We start from the raw sequence: 22445 nt of genomic DNA, 5'->3' as shown, positions 1-22445 counted from the left end.
TATGAATACATTTATGGACTGTAGATTACAAGCTAGAGCAGGATTTTGCTTCTCCACTAGAGGGAACTCCTTGCAAAACAAACAAAAAACCCCCACTTTTGCCCTCTTTGCCTGCCCAGCTTGGTGCAGCTGACTCTTTAAAGATGTATTTACAAAGGACACATAAGGAAGCATTTTCCTCTCACATTCTTGCATGTGCGTGTCACGCACCAGTTATCTCTTCTAGAGCCAGTGCTTCAAATTTACAGGTGGACACCGGATGAGAAACTGGACATTAAAGGGGACAATTATGCAGCTCGCACGGCAAGTGGGCTGTTTGATTTTTAGAACCGTACTCGTGGCAAAGTTTCAGACTTTACTTCTGAAGCTGATAAAATCCCAGAACAATAAATAAAGATAGGGAAAGCAACAGCAGCTTCCCCTAAAAATATTTAATTATAAATGGTCAGGAAATTGTGTAAAATACCCATCATAAGCAACCTTCCCAACCATAATGTTTAGTTTTGGGAAGCCAAAACACATTTTTAACACAGTGACACACAAAGCATGCTTAATCAGTCCCAAAACTTGTTGGTGATTAGTTTACTGTTAATTTGTTGTGTCAGCTGTCAGCTCTACTTTGGCTCAATCATTAAAGGGAGTAGGTCATTTTTATATTAACTGCTTTCAAGGACCTTTTTCCCCTATAAAGTCATCAATAATCATTAAAGTCTTATAATTGATGGCTGGTAAAGTTTTAAGAATCAGCTTTGACTGCTTTTCAATTAAAATAAATTTTAAGTGTCTTCGTGGGGCTCTTGAGACTTGATTTAGACTTTATCTCACACAATTTATAATCTTAGTGAAAAGAAATTATTTTGTACACAAACTTTGTTTTTTATGTTTTGTTTTTTTACATTTGTTTGCATTTTTCACATAACTCACAACCAGAAAGTGCTTGACTTTGAGCACTGCTTAATTGTACAACAAAGGTTATTTGCTATAAAACAGTTATAATGCATGAATCCAGGTTACGTGAGTGTGTTAGTACTTAGCGTTACTGTGCAGTCCGTTATCATGCAAATGACGCGGGGCGCGCGGCCGATGTGTCATGCCCTTTTAAGAAAAATGAGAATCAGCGGGGAGTGACGTCTGCTGCGCGCACGGGCCCGAGGCAAACTGACACTTGCGGAGCGGCGAGGAGACAGCGAGCAAGATACGGTAAGTGCAGAAAGCCAAACTTTACTACGTGCTGAATGCGGTCGAATAATAAGTCATTTGCACGGGACTACGTAGCGCCGACGCTTGCGTGGCCATTAGCGAATTCATCATCACACGCCGTGTGTGTCTGTGTGTGTATGCGTGTGTGTTTTTTCGCCGAATAAAGGAGAGGAATTGCCCGCAAGTACATACCGGAGTGTGCACTCCCATTTTAGTCAAGGCCAGACGGAAGGGCAGGTAACGTTAGCTGTGGCTTTCCCGAGAAAATACACTGCAGTGTGGCTTGATTTAGTGCTTGCCACGTCTGGTTTGGTCGGGAATAGTAAGGTAGGGTTGTTTGAGGCGGGCTTCTGACAGGGTGGTTGTGTTTTGATAGTGCGCAGAGGTCGGGAATGTGTCGGCTAGTTAGCTCGCTTGCTAACGAGCCGCGGCTAGCGGTTTGTGAAGTGTCGGCGGCCCGCAGCAGGCAGTTAAAGCTAGCTAGTTAGCGGCATTTTGCTAACAAGCTTGATAACGGGACTTAGGCTAGTTGCTGGTTTGAAACTAGACTGCTTGCGGACACATGCCGGCCTCACTCGCGTGGATTATAGATTATGCCATTTTAAGGGTTTATCTGTAAGCGGGCTTATGATTTGACCAGAATTTGATTAATGTTGCTGGAGCTCATGTTGTAATAATCACACATCGACAGTGTTGTGCTGTGTGGTTTAGTCCGAGCCACAGATTGCAGGGACTTGGCATGACCTGAAGTGATAAGCATATGCCGCTGCCTTAAGCAAATTAGGTAGATTCACAGTGAGATAACCAAAGAGCTCAAATTACTTTCTCTTGTCTGACTCCAAGCTTCGTGACAGCCTATCGCATATTATTTCTGCTTCAGGGGGAGAGATGTGAAGCAGGAAAGGTGTGTGCCCCATCCTTGAAACTGTAAACACACAGCAGGTCACTTTCCCAGTTAATCGGCCCTTTTTACAAAGAGGCTCACTGCCTCAAGGGTACTTTATTTCACTTTTTCTTTGTTGAAATTACACACTTCCCCGAACCTGACTTTAAAGATGCCATCTATGCCAATAACCCCTACCCTCCCTCTTAGTAAGCAAGCCAGCCTGCTGTCAGGATTCTTGAACAGGAACAGAGACTGGAAGAGGTTATTTTAGTAGGTAGCTACTCCTTTTCCATCCTATCAGCATGAAGCCTTTTTGTGCTTAGGAAAGAGGATGTGGTTACAGGTCAGGGCCCCAGTAACACAGATGCATTCAGCTGACAAGGCTTGTCAGTTACGGGTCTTTGTCATAATTAAGTCACAGAGTTTGTGTGCCTGGCTGCAGTTTAGCTCTGACTCATGGGGGCATTTAAGGTTGTAGGATATAAGAAAAAAAAGAGAGTTGTATAACTTGATTATTGGATTATTGGGTTATTTTATGTTAGTTCATGTTTTTGTAAGAGAAGAGTGATCGGCGAGTGCAGCTAAAAACTCTTTGACACCTGTCTTTATTTCTTGAATGAAGTTAGTTTAATTGATAACACAAAACAATTTCTTCAGAAAGTATTTTACTCTAGTTACCTGTGAAAACATGGAATTCCCCTTTATTGTAACTCTGGTGGTAAGCGTTTATTTTACAAGCTTGTAAATTCCTAATTTCCTAGCGAGGTTTGTAATTTGGTAGTAATTGCAGGAAATTACAGACAAGTTTAAGTTGATACACTTCAAATTAATTAGTTACAATTAATTGCCAAGCTACTTATACAGCAGGACTTGAAAATCTGTTACAGGTGAAATTTCATGTAAAGACAAACTTAGACCCAACTAAACTAAGATCAAAGGAATGTTTGTAGATATTTTTTGTCAGCAGCCTCTAAAGTTAGTACTTTTTTTTTTTCTTCTTTTTTCTTTCTTATGTGTAGTGAACTGCGGTTTTTAGTCGAGGTAACATAGGAGCAAGCACTTTTGAACACATAAAAACACCTATTAGCAGAAACTGTTGGAGCAACTGTTATCTCACCCTAAACCACAAGTAGGTTTTTTTTTTTTTTTGACAGCGTAGCTCATCAACATGTAGTTTGTCAAGCAAGCGAAAACCCACAAGAGTTGGTATTGTGCTGCTAGCGTAACCAGCGGATGTGTGCATGTTCACCATCCGCACTGGGTGGAGGATACGGAGGGCAGCTGTCAGTCATCCCATCCTGCTGAGTCAGTTTGTGTGACAGCTTCGTTGCTGTTGGATTAATCTCAGTAGACCAGGAAATTGTGGATCCTGGGAGGTTGTACTTTAGCTGAACAGCCTCCTGTTCACTAAATTAAGTTTTGCAGTTTATCCAGACTTGCATTCATTGCATGCTCTTGCTACCGGCGCCACCTAATCCAATTCCCAGCCTTAGATGGATACATACCTTTGGCTGTAGAGGGTGAGTGATGCAGTGATGTCATAGAGGAGCATGTTTTCTGTGGCATGTGGCCTTCTCCCGCTCCTTATTTGCTGGGGTTACTACGAAAGCAGATTAACAGCAGTGGTGTGTTTGTTTTCTTGGGAATGACAGTGTGTAGTTGAGGGCAGTGGAAAGAGACTGGTTTGGTTTTAAAAGCTGATGTCCTTAAATGGCCCTATGTGTATTTTTGCGGGTATTGTGACTGTGTTTGCAGGCTTGTGCTGTGTGTAGTTTCCCTGATATCATGCAGGCAAGGTGTCAGAACGAGAGTATTCTTTTCACTCACTTTAGTACCTTTTTGCAGAACAGGCTGCAGGTAGCTGCAAGTTCAAGGAAAACTCAAAAAGAAACAAAAATTGTGTTGCTGGCAAATTAAACATGAAGCAGAGTCTCTTTGAGCTGTAATCAATATGTTCATTTGGGGTGTGAAAGATGGCACCAAGTCCAGTGATTCTAGCATCAATTAAGACACTCTGAGCTAAGAAATTTGGTCTGTTTCTCAATACTTTATTAGTAGCAGTATTTACTTCTTTTTTTTTTTTTTTTAGTGGTTTTTTGCTCTTCATTTGTATTTGAGCTTCCGTGTTAGTTCACCAGCACTTTGACTCATTGTTTTCATACATAGACTGCCATATGAAAATTTGGGAAAGCAATCAGATTTGAGATTTAAGACCTTTTTATATTTATTTTGGCACAAGTGCAACAAAAGGACAACTACTGATGGTGCACGTGCATAAGTAGCAACACAACTGTAAAATTATTAAATAAATAAAAAATGCGGCACATACATTACTTTACACTAAGATTATTGATATGTTATTGACAGGCTGTGTTCATCAATGTCACGGGTAAAAGCTGTGTTTCAGCTTGTTTGTTTGTGCATGCATGGATGGTTGTGAAGCTCCTGCCTGAAGGTAGGAACTGAAACAAAAAAATATATCAGTGCTGCCAACAGTGCTAATTGGTGAGAAAGTGCCGGCTGGGTGACTGTCACCTATGTTTAGCAGCTGCAGTAGTTTGTCTGGTACTGTTTTCACTGTGAGAATCTCTGTGCGCGAGTCATAATGCTAAAGAAATGTGCTCCCAGTGACAGGTCATGTAGGGGGAACTACCACCAAAACGGTTTTAGGTTCTTTGCCTGGTGTTCAGGACAGGATTTGTCAGTGTGACAGTATCACAACTGTACAAGAAATAGCCACAAAACTTTACAGGTGTGTACACGGTTTTCCCCTGGCTAGAAAAATGAGGTGTCTTTTATTTGTGGCCATTATTTCAAGATAGAGTAAATTGAAATGTTGAAAAATAATTTTATCAGTATGGCATTGAATAATGGAGAAAACCTTTTGATGGGACACTGCAATATTGTATACGAGGGGGAAATCCCTGGTCTGACTAAGATCAAAATGAAGGTTAGGTTTGACGGTTATGGTTTGACCTATATAATATTTAGTAAGAGAGGCCCATGAGGTTGCATTTCATTCTCAGCTGCATGCCTCTGTTCTGTATTATTTTTATTAATTTGAAATTATGTAAAATAATTTTTTTAGAAGTTGGGTGTGGTCTCAGTACTTATTGGCAGTTCAGTTACTTTTATTTCCAGCACATGATGGCCTGTGACTTTTTTTTTCTTTTTAAATATATATTTGTTTATATGCTGTGGTAAGCACCCATAATTGCAATAAGGGAAACCATACCCTATCAGATTTGCTTACAGTTAGGTAGGTGATTACAAAACTCCTTTAAATGTCAGTAACTTTAAACTTAACTTCTTTCCAGTATCAGAGAGACTGTGAAAAACCCTGAAACACGGATTGTAGGGCTTAATTTCCATTTTGTTCTGAAAATAGCATCACATTTGTGTGAAAAAGGGGATATGAGATCGGAACTAATGCTAAACTAGTCCAGTAAATGAAAAGATTATTTTTAACTTGCTGAACAGCAAACTCTTAGAGGAAACAAAATTTTGGCGACATCTCCATCTCTTGTGAAATGAGGAATCTCTCTGCTAACGTCAGAAGTAATTCTTACAGTGCTGAAAACTCCAGATGTACATGACAGATTTGGATTCTTTTTTTTGTGCTTTTACTTTCTAATTTGACTTTTGTCTCAACCAGCAGTCCTTGTTCTGCTGTGCAGCCTTGGAGTTCTTGGTGTAGTGGCTCTTGGTCGTGTTGTCCCCCTTCTTGTTAGGGGTCCCTCCAGCTTACAGCACCTCTAAAGAGCAGAAAAAGGACTGCTGTCACCAGCTGCAATTCATAAAGGCAGAGTTGGAGTTTTTTGGAGTTTCTGATTGTGGAAAGAGCTTCTCTTTGGAAAGGCAGATGAATGATATTGAACATCAACCTGTTTACCGAGCCAGGGATTAGTGAGACTTGAGACAAGAAGGGCCAAGGATGGCTAGTTACTAGTAACTGATCCTTCGAAATAAGTCTGGACTGGCTCTTATTCTGGTTTATCTTTTTTTTTTTTTTTTTTTTTTGAGGGTGATCCACACAGACCTTGTTTTGTTGTCATATTCGGCTTTGCACACTTCTTTTTTTTTTTTTTTTTTTTTGTACAGTAGTTAATCTGCCTGGTAGTTTGTGGTGCTTTCTTTCCTATTGTCATCTTAATTTTTGTTGGCAGACAGTTTGTAGGTGCATTCCTCCTAACATTTTCGTATCCTACCCGGTGCTGATAATAACATGTTAAATATCCTTGCTAGGCAGCCTGTCCAAATAAAGAAAACTGTCTTTTTAAACCTTTCTACACCTTTTTAAAAACATGTAGTTACTTTATTTGTTGACACATGCGAGGAATGGACCCTTAGAAACAATTGCTTCATATGCACAGGCTGCAAACTGAGGTTTGAAATGGTAAAGATGGGAGCTGGAATTTGACTGCACTTTTTTGGAGGAACACTCATCCTCCATAATGACCTTTGAAGCTGGCACATAATAATCTGACTGCCTCTGTCACAGAGCGAGCCCCTGACGTCATCCGTCTTAGCAAGGGTCAGTCCACAGCATTCACAGTGGAATTGTGATGTGCACATAGCTGACAAGTGAAGTGTAGCCTAAATCTTAGTGTGACATTGTCTGTACCACATTGTATATGTGACACACTGCATGCACTTGACTTTGTGCTTGAATGTTTACATGAGCGTACAGGGGCGCACGTTTGGATAGCACTCGTGCATCCCTGTTCTTTTTCTTCACCGCCCATTGGCTCCTCTCCCTTAATCATGCAAGGAGAACTTCTCTTTGAGTGCAGAGGATTAGAGAATATGAATTATGCACACTCTGGCCTTCATGTCCCACATGGTCCCTGCTTGTGATTGAAGCTGGAGGTCCTTCGTCCTTTGACCACTCCCCCTGAGAGTTTGTTTAGCGTGTGCTATTTAAAAAAAGCAGTGCAGAAGAGGATCATCTGCTTCCAGAGTAGCTGATGATTGGGCTTTTGATGTTTGCAAAAGAGTTGATGATTAATCGAGGCTATATAGTTGTCCTTGGGACCTAATTTCAGCATGCGCTACTATCTGATTTTTATTTATTTTTTTCGTTACAGCCTTGATGTCAACAAGCGGCACTTTTTAGCCCTTGATCCAAAAGCGCTTGGTTCATTAAAACATAAGCTGGCAGTCAGCTGCCGTGTCTTTGAAGAAAACCGATATTAAAATGTTTTAGTGTTCTCTAAATACATCCCTACCACATTTTGTGGTTGTATCAGTAATTTAGAATATTGTTTATATTTCAAGTTGAATGTCTTTTTTTGACTGCAGCTTTGACAATTACTGGAAAATCTCCTCCTATTTAAAATATTGTTTTTTCTAAACCAGCTTTGTTAATGGGGGTTTAATTTCCTCAACTATAATAGACATGTTTGTGTGTAAAATGTTGAGAAGTAACAAAGATTTCAGCCAAATAAGGTACCAGACTGATTGCTTTTAAAGTACACAGAGTTTATTCTTATTGCTGTGCGTAGACACTCATCACAGGCCTGTTCTGAGCCAGGAAAAACCCTGAGACACTGCTTGATATGAAGTTAGATCAGTAGATAAGGAATCAGAAATCCCCACATTGCTTAGCTACATCTAAACCCCTTCTGAGTCTGTAGCCCAGCTTGTAGTGACCCAGTTGGCTACCCAATCTGACTTTACGCCACAGTGTGTGCCAGTGATTCGTAACCTCCTTGTTTCTTAAAGGGATATTTTTACTTCACAATTTCCTTCCATCACATTTTCCACTTCCCTCAGCTGTTTTCTGTCATAAGCGAAGGAGACCGCCACCATATTGCTGTTTTATAAAACCAAAAATTGACTCAGTGACTAACAAATCTGTAAGCAGGGTGTGTTTTGGTGTGTGTGAAAGCCAAATGATTGTGTCATTACGAGGAATATCTGCCAGATCAATGTATCATCTCCTCTCTCCTTCAGTTCCCCCCTACACATACACATCACAGCTGGTTTTTGTTAGAGAGGGGGTCACATACTCTTCACCTCCTCCACCCTGAAGCAGCTCCACTTATGGGTGTTCCCTCCATTGTTGTCCTGCTTCTCCTCTATATCCTCCAGGAATGACTAGAATCCTTTCTTTCTGGAGTGGGAAAAACTCAAAGACCAGACAGGAAAAAAATCCCTTTGATTTGCCTGAAAAGAGATTTCTTTTTTGCTTTTTCCCCACTGTTTTTTCACACCTTTGCTCATTTTGTTTGTCCAATTTTTATTTTTCCCTGTTTGTCCAGTGCAGACTGTTGGGCTGTCCAGTGAAGCAATCCCGCCATGCGTGAATACAAGCTAGTGGTGTTAGGCTCTGGAGGTGTGGGCAAGTCTGCTTTGGTGAGTATGGCCTTCCAATCCTCTTCTGCATCTGCTGCCTCTATTACTCCTGCCATGTGTTCCCTAAAGACTTTGTAGATAATTGTCAATAAAACAGCAAGAGGCTTTGCTAGCTTTTGAAGGAAAGCATGCGGTGAAACATTTTTAATTATGGAGGTTTATAGAGCACAGATGAAACTGTCTTTTGACTGTTTAAATTTTTTCCTAAAGGATTTATTGAGAACATGCTTGTTTGCTGACAAGGGTTTAATCTATCTCCAAGGCCTGTGTTATCGAAACTAGCTGCCTGTATACATATAATGCATATAATGGTTTTATTGTTAGGGTTTTTGAAATGTTCAAAGAGTGCCAGTCCTAAGCTCATCTGTGTTTACATGTATAGACATCGTAATCTGTTTTTTTTACTTTTCTTAAGGTTGATAGAGAACAGAACCAGAGCAGTGATGTATTTTATTGTCAGGAGACCTCAGATGCCTGTGAAATGTGTCGTATGCTTTGCTCAGCTAATTTCAACCAGGTGTCAGATTAATCCCTCAAACAGGCAGGATTAAGATGTTATCAGGTGAACTTGGTCTACCCCACTAATGTAAATCTGCCACTCAGCACAGAACTTTTAACACAATCCAAAATTGGACATTGCTGTTTATTTGGAGAGTGACACATTTATCATAATTTAGGCTCTATGTACCATATGAGATTTGAAATAAAGCAACTGATATGCTGATTGAAGATCAGAAACATTGGCATTATAACCATTTTTATGCACAGGCCTAACATGTACTTGGAAAAACTAATATAATTATATATAAAATGTTCATTTTTTTTAATACTGCCCAAGTCTGGAAGCCATGCACATCACCACAGATGGCTTTCCTTCTTTGTGATGCTTTGCCAGGCCTTTGGTGCAGCTGACTGTAGTTGCTTGTTTGTGGGGCTTTCTGCCTTTAGTTTTGTCTTCATGTAAATTCCTTTCTTGATTGAGATCAGCTGATTACCTTGACCATTGGAGAATATTTCTGTGTTTTTGTTTTGTTTTTTCAACCTCCAAAACTTCTGGGTTGGTTTTGCAGTGTGGTTAAGATTTCTGGCCATCTGTACTCTGAAACACTGGCCTGTCAATGATCTGAGCTGACAGTATATTCCTATATGCTTCAGAGTTAGCTGCCTCTGTCTTTTGTCATATCACTGGTAAATGGTGAGTGCTATTGGAAGCTACACATCCTAATGTAGTCCTATTGACATCAGCATGTTTTTACAGATGGAGATGTGTGCCTCATTCCAAGCCTTCTCCATATTTATTTCTTCACATTATTCTCTTACTGAGTGATTAATTTCATTGGTCTAAAAAATGCTGTTTCCACACTGAACTGGCACCTCTGCATTTCTAGGTCTAATCTGGCCTAAACTACTGGATACTATATTCAACATTTTTGAGGCTAAATTGTTTTTACCTTGTGGCGAGCCCTCTGTTTGCTGTCTTGAAGTCTTCTCATTGTGGTAGACTTGGATAATAGACATCTAGAAGAGTTTTAGTACATCCAGCCAAGTGAAGAAAAGGATTGTTTACCATGAAAAGGATCCTGTCTTCCACTATTGTTTTATGTGAATGTGCAGGCCGTTTTTTGTTTTTTACATTCAAGTAGCAAAGTGTTGATTTGGCCACTCTATTTTATTTTTTTTGCGCCACTCAATTTTTCTTGCACTGAAAGCTCTTAACTCTCTGCATCTTCTGGGTTCACAGCAATGATTAAACAAGTACAAATCCTAAACTGGGGATCAGCCCTTGTATTTTCTACATTTTACTATTCTAACTGAATATTTTTTGATAAATAAAAAAGTTCAAACAAATGCAGATTTAGAAGTGTGCCAGTAGAATAATTATGTTGTGCTTTTGGTCACAGCTGGGCTTCATAAACATCCTCATTCCTGTCTAGTTGTGATGATCGTAGGTGGACAAAGTGTTAGATGATATGGCACTTTGGCTGCATGCGCTACTCCAGCAGTTTGATGTTGGCTTTCTGTGTGTCTCCCCTTACAGACAGTTCAGTTTGTACAAGGAATCTTTGTGGAAAAATATGACCCTACAATAGAAGACTCATACAGAAAGGTGAGTGTCCCGTGAGAGGCAGAGTGCTGGCTTGAAATGAGCTGATTGTTACCAGCTGCTCCTCAGGTTCACATATTATTGTGCTCGGAAATTTTCTCATTCAACTGCTTCTACTCTGTTACCCTCTCATTCCTAGTTTTCATTCTTTATATTTTCCTGTGACTTCATACTACTGGTGTGGTTGCTTTCATGTTTCCCCTCAGTGTTAGCTGTCTCTTTCAGTCTTCAGTGTATGACCTATGAATATAACCTATGAATTTTGTTTGCTCAGTGACCTGAAATTAAAGATGCTCTTACATGTTTTCTTACAGCAAGTGGAGGTAGATGGACAGCAATGTATGCTTGAAATTCTTGACACAGCCGGCACAGTAAGTAAACTCACTGCCACTGAAATCTTCAAATGCTCAGCTTTGCTGGGCATATGCACTCCTGAATATATATTTTAGTAAATCTAGAGGCGTTTCAGATCGGACAATGCGTTAGGTAGTGTTTGGTAATTTGGCCTCTAGGGAAAACAGCCTTATTTATTTAAAGCTAAATTGTAGTCAGAAAGCAGTCGATTCTCTCTGCACACACTGTTTACCTGCATTCGACCGTGACCTGCTCAGATGCTATTAGTCAACGCTACTCGGGCTCAATCTGGGAGAAAAGAAACAGACTCCTGGCACCAGAAATCTTTTTCCTCGCCTGCAGTTTTTACATATTCATAAATGATATTTGATACAAGGTGTGACGGTCTCCCACACTGTGAAACATTAAAACAAGTTGTATTTCACAGATACATTGGGCAATGAGATCTTTAGTAGCTGAAATGACATCCAGTTATGAGCTGACACTGTGATGCCTTTTTATGGTGTATCTATGATTGTTTTAGAATATTTTGTACACCAATCTAACATTAGTCTTATTCTGCCCCCCCACTGGTGTCCTCGTGCAAGAACATTTCTGAAACATTTGTCTGTGTGGGAACTGGCGACTGAGAAACACATCATCTCTTATCCTAGAGATGTGCAGAAACTGTTTTAAGTGTGCGTTTGTCGGTAACAGACCACGTTGCATTGCACTGTGTGTGTGTCTTTGCTGAAAAACCTGACAGACATCCAAGAATTGTAATCCTGCACAATACTGTTTCTTTATCCACTGGGATTTCAACCAATCCACTGTGATTATTCAGTTGATAATAAAATGGTGTTCAGTTTCATCGACGTACACTGGCCTGAAATTGCTTATTTTCTTTTTTTTTTTTTCTGTTTCAATTCTGACAAATGGACCAGTCAAAACAAAAGGGACAATCTAGAGCCAACACATCTATGCTTGACAAATGATTTAATGATTATTTAGACTTAACCATCCAGCAAAGTTTGTAATCTTGTCACAGATATGCAATGTAATCGTCAAACTGGTGCAGCGAATAAAAGAGTAAAAAAAGAAAAAACAATAAGTAAAAGTTGGAAGCTTTAGGACAGCGCTCATAGTCTCTCCATCTTTTTTTTTCCCCCCTTGTGTAGGAACAGTTCACAGCTATGAGGGACTTGTACATGAAGAATGGCCAAGGCTTTGCCCTGGTATACTCCATCACAGCACAGTCCACCTTCAACGACCTCCAAGACCTGAGAGAACAGATTCTACGAGTAAAGGACACAGAGGATGTAAGTATACTGGCATAAGCGTACAAGCGTTTTATAATTTTATCAGTTTGTGGCTAAAATTTTCTTTAATCACGTAGGCTGTGGAAAGCAGAGTAGTGGCAACGAGTACAGTTAGACCTAAACGCCCTGTGTCCGTGGGCTCAGCCGCCTACATTTTTCAGGGGCCTGATCAGACTGTTGCTATAGATACCATTCAACACTATAATCACTCTGTGTTATGCAATTAATTGCAGATTTGTATTATCTGAACATAACACAATCAGTGTCACGGTGTTATGTTTATAGAGTATAAACAGTGGCAAACTTGTGTACTCTGCATAACTGAGCACTGATTAATATTAACGTTGTGTGGGTATGTCCCTGCGGTTTCATCAGTGTTTGTTGCAGACACCGAGCACTTGTGCTCACGGGGATTTTTCTGTATACTGTGTGGTTTTCTCCATCAGGCCTGCCTCACATCGACGCTGCAAATAAGAGCATGTGTCATCTCCTTATTTTCCAAGCTTGTTGTTTGTCACCAGCACATTTCCAGTTTTCTATATATCTGCTAAATTGTGGGACTGCTGGAGCGAGTAAGCCCTCTATCCCCTCTCTGGTCGAGTCGATAGTGCGTCAGCAGGATCTAAGATGCCCTTTTTTGGTGATCTCTTGAGGGAATGAATGTTACCATAACCCACCCTCTTGGTTTTGCTTCCTTACGTCTCTCTGTTCCCCGTCAGCCATCTGCAAAGCCTCTCTCTAGCCTGGAGCAGAATACCTCTCTTTTTCTTGCTCCCCTTACTCTATATTTGTGCAATTATTGTGCTGCTTTTATTTGAACTGGCCTTTTCAGCTTCTGTTGCATTCTTCCCCCCCCTCTGTTTGATGGCCAACCTTGTGGTGTTGATGTGGTCTGGCACTCTATGTGGGTGATTGGACTGTCAGGCATGAAGTGCAAGGAGAGCCTCAGCTCATCAAAAACTGGGTTGTGAGACTGTGGTTCTTCATTAGGCTCTCCATGGTTTGGGAGCTGAGGTTAGCCTCAGGCTAACAGATGGATTGCAGGACCAGTGGCTTCTCGACACGCAAGGAAAGAGTTGTTTCTTTTCTTCTGGAAATCTGTTCCCTTTGAAAACATCTTTTAGTTTAAACAGTTCAGCTTATCTGGCTATTATGGCCACTCTGCCAGCTATCAGTCCACTGGTCATTTGTGCCCTTACCTTTGATAGCCATGATATCTGTTTATCCTTTTTTGCCCCTTGCAAGAATGCATGACCAAAGGAAATGCTGGGCATGTTTTCCCTTTTTCTTCCAAGAAGGCAGATTTCTTAGTTTGAGAAATCTTTCAAGTGACTGCAGAGCTAAAGCAGAAACCGTTGATGCTGCTACAGCTGTTCTTATTCTCAGCTCTGACATGCACCATTTACTGCAAAGCGGGTATAATGTACAGATGCACCTAATATCACCAGGCTCAATTAAAAGGGCTTTTAATGGTTGTACATTCATTGAACACAGTAGGGTCAAATTCCATCTCTTTAGAAGAGCCATTAGTGGCAAAAATAAAGTAAGTGAGCAGACACTAGTGAATTAAAAGCTCACTTCCTTCATTTCCTTTCACACTTCTTATGTAAGAGAGGTCTTATGACTTTTCCGGGCCACCTCAGTCTCTGCCCGTGTGACTAGGATGGTAGTAATGCCTGACTCCAATGCTTGTGACTCACTGCTCCATTTTAAAGAACTAACTCCATTTATTTTTGTCGTTCTGTACCCGCCTGTTCACTGTTACCCACAATCCAATCTTCGGCGTGCCATTGTGGGCGGGATACGACCTGTCTGTAGCATGTTAATAAAGTCTGAACAGATTCTGTGGGTTGTGTGGATTCTTCAAGTAGGCTAATGCTGCCTTGTGTTCTGCTGACGCTGAACATTTTTTTTTCCTTTTTCCCTGCATACCTCCATCCTTTCAGCCATCTCACCATTCTTTTTATCCCAGCTTGACTCAAGAGTTTATGTTAGGAGGGCATACCACTGGTTCTCCCGGGACCCGTGGGAGAAGTGTCATTCAGCAGTTCAGCTTGAGGATTTGTTTAGATATCAAACATCAACCACCAACTTCTGTGGGGTTAATCTAAACATCTCAGTTTCCTGTCGTCTGCCCCATAGAAAGGGCACAAAATACTCACCCTATATCTTACTTTGTCTCAAGAAGCCTGACGGTAGTGCTCCAACAGCAACCTCTGAAAAGAAGACTTACTGGGGGGGAAAGAGTATGGACAAGTGAGCACATGTCAGGATACTGGTATTTTTCTTAAAAATATGTAGCTTTTCCACATCCACAAGACATGTCTGGGGGGCATTTGTAGGTCCTCAGAAGAGAGTGAAGGCAGGATTTCCCATGCATAAATTTATTTGGCGCCACAAATAGACTTTCCTGGCTGATATATTATTGGCGCCTCTTTTGTTGCATGCAGAATTTTTCCATCAGTTGATTCCTAAGCTGTATCACAAACGCAGATATCCCGTGAACGAACCCTGTGACAACATCTTAAAGTCTTCCTCACATCTGAGACGTTTTCTAACATCATACAGTTTTACAGTGATTAGTTTATTAAGCCAAGTTTCAATGTGGAAATGCAGCCCAGGCTGAATGAACACATCCACACACAGACCTCTCTGTGTCATATAATTCCAGAGAGCAGCTGGAGCATGGAATCCAGCTGAAACATTTGAAAATATTCAGGAAGGAAAGCGATGTTATCCCGGTTGGGCGGGGCTGTCATAACTTCCTCCGGGCCAGCATTCTCCCTAGATAGCCGGGCAGGAAACAGCAGGCAGGATGAGACGCATCCCGACACCCTGACTGCCCAGCTCTGCCTACTTTGACAGTTGAGGCTGAAGTTTTGCCCAGAATACTGTCCTCCTCAGGCTTTCTTCTTCTTTTTTTTTTTTTTTTTTTTTTTTTTTTTTTTTTTTTCTGTTTTCTTTTCTTTTTGAGGGGACCTTTGGTTATTAAAACATTTGAGAGAACAAAAGAAGCAGCATTGCTGGTTTTAGGAGGTTCCAAAACTGGCTGCACTTAATCTCAGTGACTGTCCCCTCAGCTTTGCTTTTAATTTATTTCCCTTTTAAAGAAACAAAAGTTAAAAATAAACCACCTTCCTCGTCAGTTCCTATTGATTCTTTAATCTCTCTGGACACAGTTGTGTAACCTAAATGATTTTCTTTACTTTCCCATCGGGAAGGAGATCGTTTTTTTTATTGATCATCTTTGTGACCCTCCAATTCAGGCCTCAGAGAAAAGCACACTCATTGACTGTTAATACTCATCTCTTCAGTCTTTTACTTGGGTTGTACATTTGTTTGCAGATATTGCTTTTTCACTACCTTTCACTCCAAGAGATTTAACCCCTTTGTTTATATGTGTGTGTGTGTGGCTGGTGTGTTCAATAAAAAAAGCCTGGGCCTTTATACTGTTAACCGTTCCCTGAGGTAGAGTTAAAGGGTGACAAATGGATTAAAACAATCTTGATAATGTTTGTTTTCTAACATTCCCAGCTGCACCTCCCAAAGAAGGGTCCTTTTCTCCCTGCAAGATGGCATTTAAAGGTTTATGGTTAAGTTTACAAAAAGTAAAGTTTTTGTATTAAAATTTTGTATTTAAAGTCTAAAAGAAAAGTTACTGAAGCCTTTTAATGCAAACGTGTTTATAGGAAACACGTTTGCTTTTCTCCTATATCTAATTTCCTCTCTGTAGGGGAAAAATGGCAAAAAGGTATGAACGAAGAAGTTATACAAAGTCAAAAGTAAAAGGAAGGTTCTTCTCCTTCATGAGGAGACTTTGATTCATGGCTCATTATGTACGGTCTTGTGATTCAAGCTGTATACGTGTATCCTGTATACTTCTAATTTATCTGTGTTGGATGTGAACCTGGACTACAGCCTCAGCTGTGAATAATACAAATTGTAGGATTTATATTAAATCCTAAAACAGCCTGCTGACATACAGAGTGGAGTCTAGGTTGTAAGGACAAATGGATTTAGAGGAATCTGAACAGTTTTTCTGAATAAAATGTTAAGTTTTACATTAAAATAAATTTTAAAAATGCATGAACAAGGAATATGTGACCAGACAATGGGGGATAAATCATGTGAGCACAAACAGAACCTGCTTGCTCTTACCTGTCCTCAGGTGCCGATGATCCTTGTAGGGAACAAGTGCGACCTGGAGGATGAGCGTGTGGTGGGGAAGGAGCAGGGCCAGAACCTGGCCAGACAGTGGAACCACTGTGCCTTTTTAGAGTCCTCTGCTAAGTCAAAGATCAACGTCCTTGATGTGAGTACAAACGTCCCCTCCAAAAATGCAACTCTATATATTTTCAGTTTGTTTTCCATCTCAGTCACAGATGGATGTGTGTACTGCAATCATCAGTAGAATTGTATTTATTTAAGACACATAATTAAGGTTTCTCTGACATGTAGGTAATAATGAGCTTAGATGGATTATACTTCATTCTCTGGGCTACATCCTGTTAAACCTTCTGTCTGCAAACTGTCACACAAATCCATTTAGTGACGAGGCTATGTGTGGGTACTTAAAGGTATAAGGTTTAGAGCTTTATTAACATTTTATCTGTGTTGTCTCTCTCTCTCTCTTAGATCTTCTATGACTTGGTCAGACAGATAAATAGGAAAACGCCAGTGGAAAAGAAGAAGGCAAAAAAGAAATCCAACTGCATTCTGCTTTAAAGACCTTTCTCCCTTCAGCCCCTGCAGCAGCTCTGAGCCAGGTGTGTGTGTGTGTGTGTGTGTGTGTTTGTGTCTACAGTTTCAAAACACATTAGTCTTAAATACCCATGCAGCCGGCATCTTCACAACTTCATGATTCATAGACAAGCTGTCAGATTAATTGTTATGTAATGGCTTTGATCTTCCTGCTGTCTCCGATGGTACTGCATACATCAGTTGTCGTTTTAGTCATGTGGGTTTGTTTGCGTGCGGTTAAGTCGAAACAACTTTAACTTTATAGTCTAAATAAACTGTTCACAGTGGTTATTGTACCTGTATAAACTCAAAACATGCAGTTTAGAGATGGAGCCCCCCCTCCAAGTAGCTGGAGGTATAACTGAGGGTTTAAGTAGAGACAATAGATTACACAATTATAGTGTGTGTATTAGCAAGCAACATGAGGTAATGCCTGACCTGGCTCCCTGTGATTCATTTAACTGGTTACAAGAGAGGTTCTTGGTTTAAAACGGTCTGAAGAGGAACTTTTCAACCTAACAGCAGATACACAACACTGATCTGTCGTTAGCTCTCTTACAGTCTACAAACAACTTCACTCGTCATTCAGTGAATATTATTTCATTGATACTGATGACGCATAGGCCCCGTGAATGTCTAGAAATGAAAGCATCCGTGAATTACCCTTCAGACCTGTGAAATGCTTTTTAAATCTTCATTCCTGTAATATGAATGAGTCAGTCTGCGATAACTGGAGATAAATTTCAGACCTCAGCAAGCTGCAGCAGCTCGTTACGTCTGGGAAATCCTGATCTGTCAGCATGTTGTTTCCCAGACGAAGAGCTGCTTCTTTTGAAATCTTTTTCACAGGATTTAAAAAAACCAAAACAACCCATGTTGAGTGGTGTTACGACCCGTCTAGGGCCAGGCAATAACATGAGTGAGGCACCTGCCCCCCAATGACCTAATCAGCCACAGGAAACAAATCCGTTCTTTATAATGTGATTTATTTATAAAGTGGTAAAGACGGACAACAAAACGGGAGTGTCAACACTTCAGGGTGAGCCGAGGCCAAAATAATAAACAAAAACAAATCAACACAAATCCTGCACCCCTGACCTTACCAAAACAAAGTCAAAAATAAAGACTGAGTCTGACCTCCTTAACTGGAGAAAACTGGTGATCAAAAGAAACGGCAGCTCAACCCTACCCACTCCACTTCCACAACTTTCAAAACAGCACTGCAGCCAGCGGCTGCCACAGGTATACTGCTGGGTCATGAGGAGAAACGCGAGGACCTCTCCCGCCGCGGCACTCCAGCCTCCTTTTAACAGTGGTAATGAGGAAGTCTGAAAACTGTCACGCTAAGTGCTTATTTCTGTGAATCCTTCCAAACAGACAATCTTGTCTGTTAATTTTAGAACGACCGCAGGCAATAATTAAAGTCAATTCGTCAAAGTCTGGACTGCAACATGAGAGCAGATTGGAGCTGCAAAGCATTTTCTGTAAACACTAATGACATGTTTCCTTGTTTCTTCTACAGTTGTATAAATCTTATATGAGATTTTAATAGATGGCCAGCACATTGAGTAAGCTGTTAGCTACTTGCTTTTGCTTCATTGTTAATCAGAATCTGCAAAAACTACTAATTAAGTAAAACTGCGGTCAGAGAGCAGCCATCCTTTTTGTCATATTGCAGGCATACATCTTCAGTAACCTAAAATAAGTCAAAATTTTCATTATGTCCCGATGGAACTGTGCCCATTTAACCCACCTCTCACCAGTTTCAAAAGTTTCCACTACATATGTAGAACGTTTCCTTCAGGTGAAACTCAATCTATTCAGTTGAGGAAATCTTGTAAGAACTTAGGATGTGCAGCCACCCTCACATGGAGATTACTGAATTGGGCCTCATTGTTTCCAAACTTTGAAGGTAGTGAAGCGTAAACTGTTCAGAATGCTTCAAACAAACTAGTTTGCATGATGTGTCATTTGACCTTCTGTCAAAGGCTAAACCTGTTTGCTGAAGTAGCTGTGTGAAAGGTTGAATCTGGATCAGACGCTGTACAAAGGAGATGTAACTGTTAGCTTTTGTGAATTTGCAAATGATGTAACACTCTGCATGAGCTGTTTGGTCTGTGTTTGCCGACAGCACAGGAGCCTATTTTTGAAGCAGTAAATGCCCAAATATTTGCCAGCGTTTGGTTTGGGCTCGGGGACTAAATCTGCTGGTGATCGAAGGGCTGCAGGATGGAACATGAGTGGGTTTTAGGACTAAAGCCTGGGTGTCAGTGAAGCTGATGTGTCCTTGAGCAGGACTCTGACCCTTAACATTTTTTTTTAGGGATCTGTGCTTTTTTTTTCTCTAAGTAGACAAATAAGTTCTTCACAGTCGGTCAATACATTTCCCTGTCAGTAATAAAGTGGCATTGCATTTCCGCAATAATAAACAGCTGACTTTAATATAATCTCCAAACATGAACTACTTCTCCCGAGTCTGCTTTAATGTTTCCAGATCAGTAGTTGGCTATATTTTTTTTTTTTTTTTTTTTTTTTTTTAATAAGTATACTGAACCCACAAATAAGGAGTACACATCCATAAAGCCTACAGATAAATAATAAAGGACTGACAAGCCTATGGGATATTTTGCCATAAGGATTGGAGCAAAAAACGAATCTAATTGTGGGCAAGAATAAAAAGCTTAAACAGTTTATTCGCTGTTAATTGGTGAATGATATTGTGAAAACAATCAAATGTCATTAAAAGAGCAAAATGGAGCTCATATGGCCTCTTTGTTGTTTGAAATTAAAAAGGGTGTAGCTGAACAAGCGACAGTTTGCACAACTTTTTTTTTTTTTTTTTTTTTCTTCCTCCAGTATTTTGGTTAGAGTGCAGTCGCTTTTAGAAGCTCTTACAATCTGTTAGCTGGTATTTTGAGCTCTGTTGTCAGAACAAAACCCCAGTGTTGCCAGACCTGACAGGTTCACACAGCCAACAGAGAGATCTTACGTCTTCAGTTACTTTTAACTTCCAGGGTGGAGGAATAAAACTTTGATTTTGCAGATAAAACTGGATTAGTGAAACAGACAGTGCCATTGTAGCCAGCCCAGACAGCAGGGTCGCTGAACCACCCACTGCGTTCCTCCTCTGAACCCATCTGTGTTGGTCAGTTAGAGCTCCAGTGTGTGAGAGCGGGGGCCTCTGTTAGCATGCCCCAGGGTGGCGTCAGCACTCCCAGCACCCCCCACCTCCACCCTACCCGACTCTCACGCCGGCCAGCCCAATGAACCAGCACTAACGGGATTTCAACCTCGCTGTTCCACTGCTCACAGCCCACCAGCTCATACGCTGCGAGAGGGAGAGAGGGGATACAGTGCCAGGCACAGACGGGACGCAGAGAGTTAATGGGACATGTCAGTTTGTGGCTTCCAGCATGTTGACCTGATGAGCTCATGAACTTTGAGTCTCTGGTTTTATCTGTCACTGTATTCACTGGGAGAGGGATATATTTAGGGAGCTGTTAGCTTGCATGGCCCTAGATTCCAAACACCTTAATGAAATAAAGCTATCATTAATATTCTTGAAGGAGCTCTACTATGTGTCTGAAGAGGTCTGTTAATGAATACTTCATCAGAAACCGAGCAACAACATATGGAAGTTATGAAAGCTAACTGTAAGACTAATAAGAAAAACAAGATTTGCTGTAGCCAGAATGTGATTATAGCAACATGAGAGTAGACCGCATGAACACTTGAAATAAGAATGGTTACTGCAGGGCATCTGTTATTGCGCTCATTACCAACTTTTTGTCACTGCCTCTCTGAAAGGTAGCTTGGCCTGCAAATGAATCACGAGCCTGCTAGTTGCACTTGTAGCATCATGCATATACTCCTATTATGTTATTTGTGTTCTGTTCTCATTTTGGTGTTTGTGAGTTGAACACCAGCGGCTCTCGGTGTTCGCCCAGACAGACGTTCATTTAATTGCAGCAGCTACACTTAAGCACAGGGCGAGCATGAGCTAAGAGCTCAGACTGTTAATGGAAAGATGGCACCTGAGCAGTGTTTAAACATCCCAAGCAGAAACTCGGCAGACCTCATCACATGACTTTTGGCACACGGACTGATTGAAGTTTTGCTCAGCTGAGAGAAGCCACAAAATGCTGATCACTCGGCTTCCTAAAGCCTTTGGCACTGAAAGTGCCTCTGAGGAACATAGTGCAGGAGTACTTCTCTGTGCTCCCTGTTGGACTGCTGGCTTCACTTTCTGCTCTGAGGTGTGATTTTCCCCTGAGGCTTTGTGTTAGACATTTGATCTCTTTTCCAAGGTCTGGTTAAGATGTAAGAAAAGCGCTAAGAAGTTTAAGAATGAAAAACTTTGTATTAAGGGTCCAAAAAGCAGGTTATAAGTTTTTAATTTTATTTTTAAGCCTTAAAATCCCAGGTTTATACACATCATTCTTGTAATCATTAATGCTTTTACTTTAAAGTGGTATAATATATGCTATATGCCCGTGTATTTTTTTTTTCTAATGAAATTGCAACACTTGCAATGCTGCTCAGCAGCCAGTAGAGGGCACTGCCGCCTTAATTTTCTTTCAGAGGGTGATTTGAGTTGGCTATGGAAGGACTGACAGTGTGCTGTCTTGCAGAAATGCTGTAATGAAGAACTGTTGCCCTGATTGGAACGTGCCAGCATTCCAACAGCCCTGACCCTACCCTTCCTCCATCAGCCATAAACGGTGAATCAGCTGACTGAACTGCTCCTATCAAAGATGAGGATGATCTACACCAGAGAGAATGAAAAGAGAAAGACAGTAAGAGAGAGTAGACTCTGGTCTCTCGCCTCCGAGGACCTTCCTCTGTCTCAGTTTGAGTGTGAACGCTGAACGGGAAGCGTCCACCTCTGCACCAACAACAGCACCACAAACTGACGATGTTCTGATTAAAATGCAGCAAAGCCTCTGAAAGTAAAAAAAAAAAAAAAAAAAAAAAAAAAAAAAAGTCCACGAGCTGCCTACATGGCCAGCCCCTTATTTTTATTTTTTGACAGCTTAACATAAAGAAATAACAGCATTTAAGAAGGAAAACAAAGTTAGAACTTGGATTCAGTATTTTTCATCTTTTTCAATATTGTATTTGAAAGACATGGAAGTTGACCTCTTTAGTTGTATGATTATAAATATTCTTCAAAAACGAGCATGAATAAAGCATCAGTTATTACGTGTAGATGTTTTCAAGTGAAATCAAAGTGGAAAAGTGAGAATTTTTTTTTTTTTTTTTTTTTAATAGCCATACACCTATTCTCCATGCCTGTCATGTCAGTGATGGTAGATCGAGGTCTATGATATGTATTATTATTATTTTTATTACTTTTTTTTTTCTTTGTTTGCCCTCTTGTTCATGGACTTCTCTTCTGCAGATATCTCTCTCTGATGTGACTTAATTTTATACTCAGTCACCGGGATTTCATAGCTCCCATAATATATTCTAATGCCATTTTTCTTTTTGCATAACAATGCTTCAG

General features: G+C 40.6%; 1 protein-coding gene across 4 annotated transcripts; it reads left to right on the top strand.

Moving 5' to 3' along the window:
* The first annotated feature begins 1131 nt into the window (after nucleotides 1-1131).
* Nucleotides 1132-22209, top strand: LOC308402308 (ras-related protein Rap-1A-like). 4 transcript variants are annotated; one of them, XM_080891042.1, is made up of 8 exons: nucleotides 1132-1200; nucleotides 8355-8443; nucleotides 10482-10550; nucleotides 10862-10918; nucleotides 12059-12199; nucleotides 16368-16511; nucleotides 16835-16965; nucleotides 21571-22209. In XM_080891042.1, exons 2-7 carry the CDS (start codon nucleotides 8387-8389, stop codon nucleotides 16922-16924), a joined length of 558 nt encoding a protein of 185 aa, XP_080747168.1. In that variant the 5' UTR covers nucleotides 1132-1200; nucleotides 8355-8386; the 3' UTR covers nucleotides 16925-16965; nucleotides 21571-22209. The 4 variants fall into 4 exon arrangements, with proteins under 4 accessions (XP_080747168.1, XP_080747169.1, XP_080747171.1 ...); XM_080891043.1 differs by having other exon boundaries at nucleotides 1146-1200; nucleotides 8350-8443; XM_080891045.1 differs by lacking the exon at nucleotides 1132-1200 and adding an exon at nucleotides 1267-1437.
* The last annotated feature ends 236 nt before the right edge of the window (nucleotides 22210-22445 follow it).

The sequence above is a fragment of the Rhamphochromis sp. 'chilingali' genome (assembly GCF_963969265.1).
Source record: "Rhamphochromis sp. 'chilingali' genome assembly, chromosome: 9".
Classification (NCBI taxonomy): Eukaryota; Metazoa; Chordata; class Actinopteri; order Cichliformes; family Cichlidae; genus Rhamphochromis; species Rhamphochromis sp. 'chilingali'.
This window is presented reverse-complemented; position numbering and strand designations above follow the sequence as displayed.

Bases quoted from the DNA above. Each gene is read 5' to 3' on its own strand.
- LOC308402308 (XM_080891042.1), top strand. From the start codon at position 8,387: ATGCGTGAATACAAGCTAGTGGTGTTAGGCTCTGGAGGTGTGGGCAAG. The intron at 10,551-10,861 runs GTGAGTGTCCCG...GTTTTCTTACAG, and splicing joins TAGAAGACTCATACAGAAAG to CAAGTGGAGGTAGATGGACA. The intron at 16,512-16,834 runs GTGAGTACAAAC...TCTCTCTCTTAG, and splicing joins CAAAGATCAACGTCCTTGAT to ATCTTCTATGACTTGGTCAG.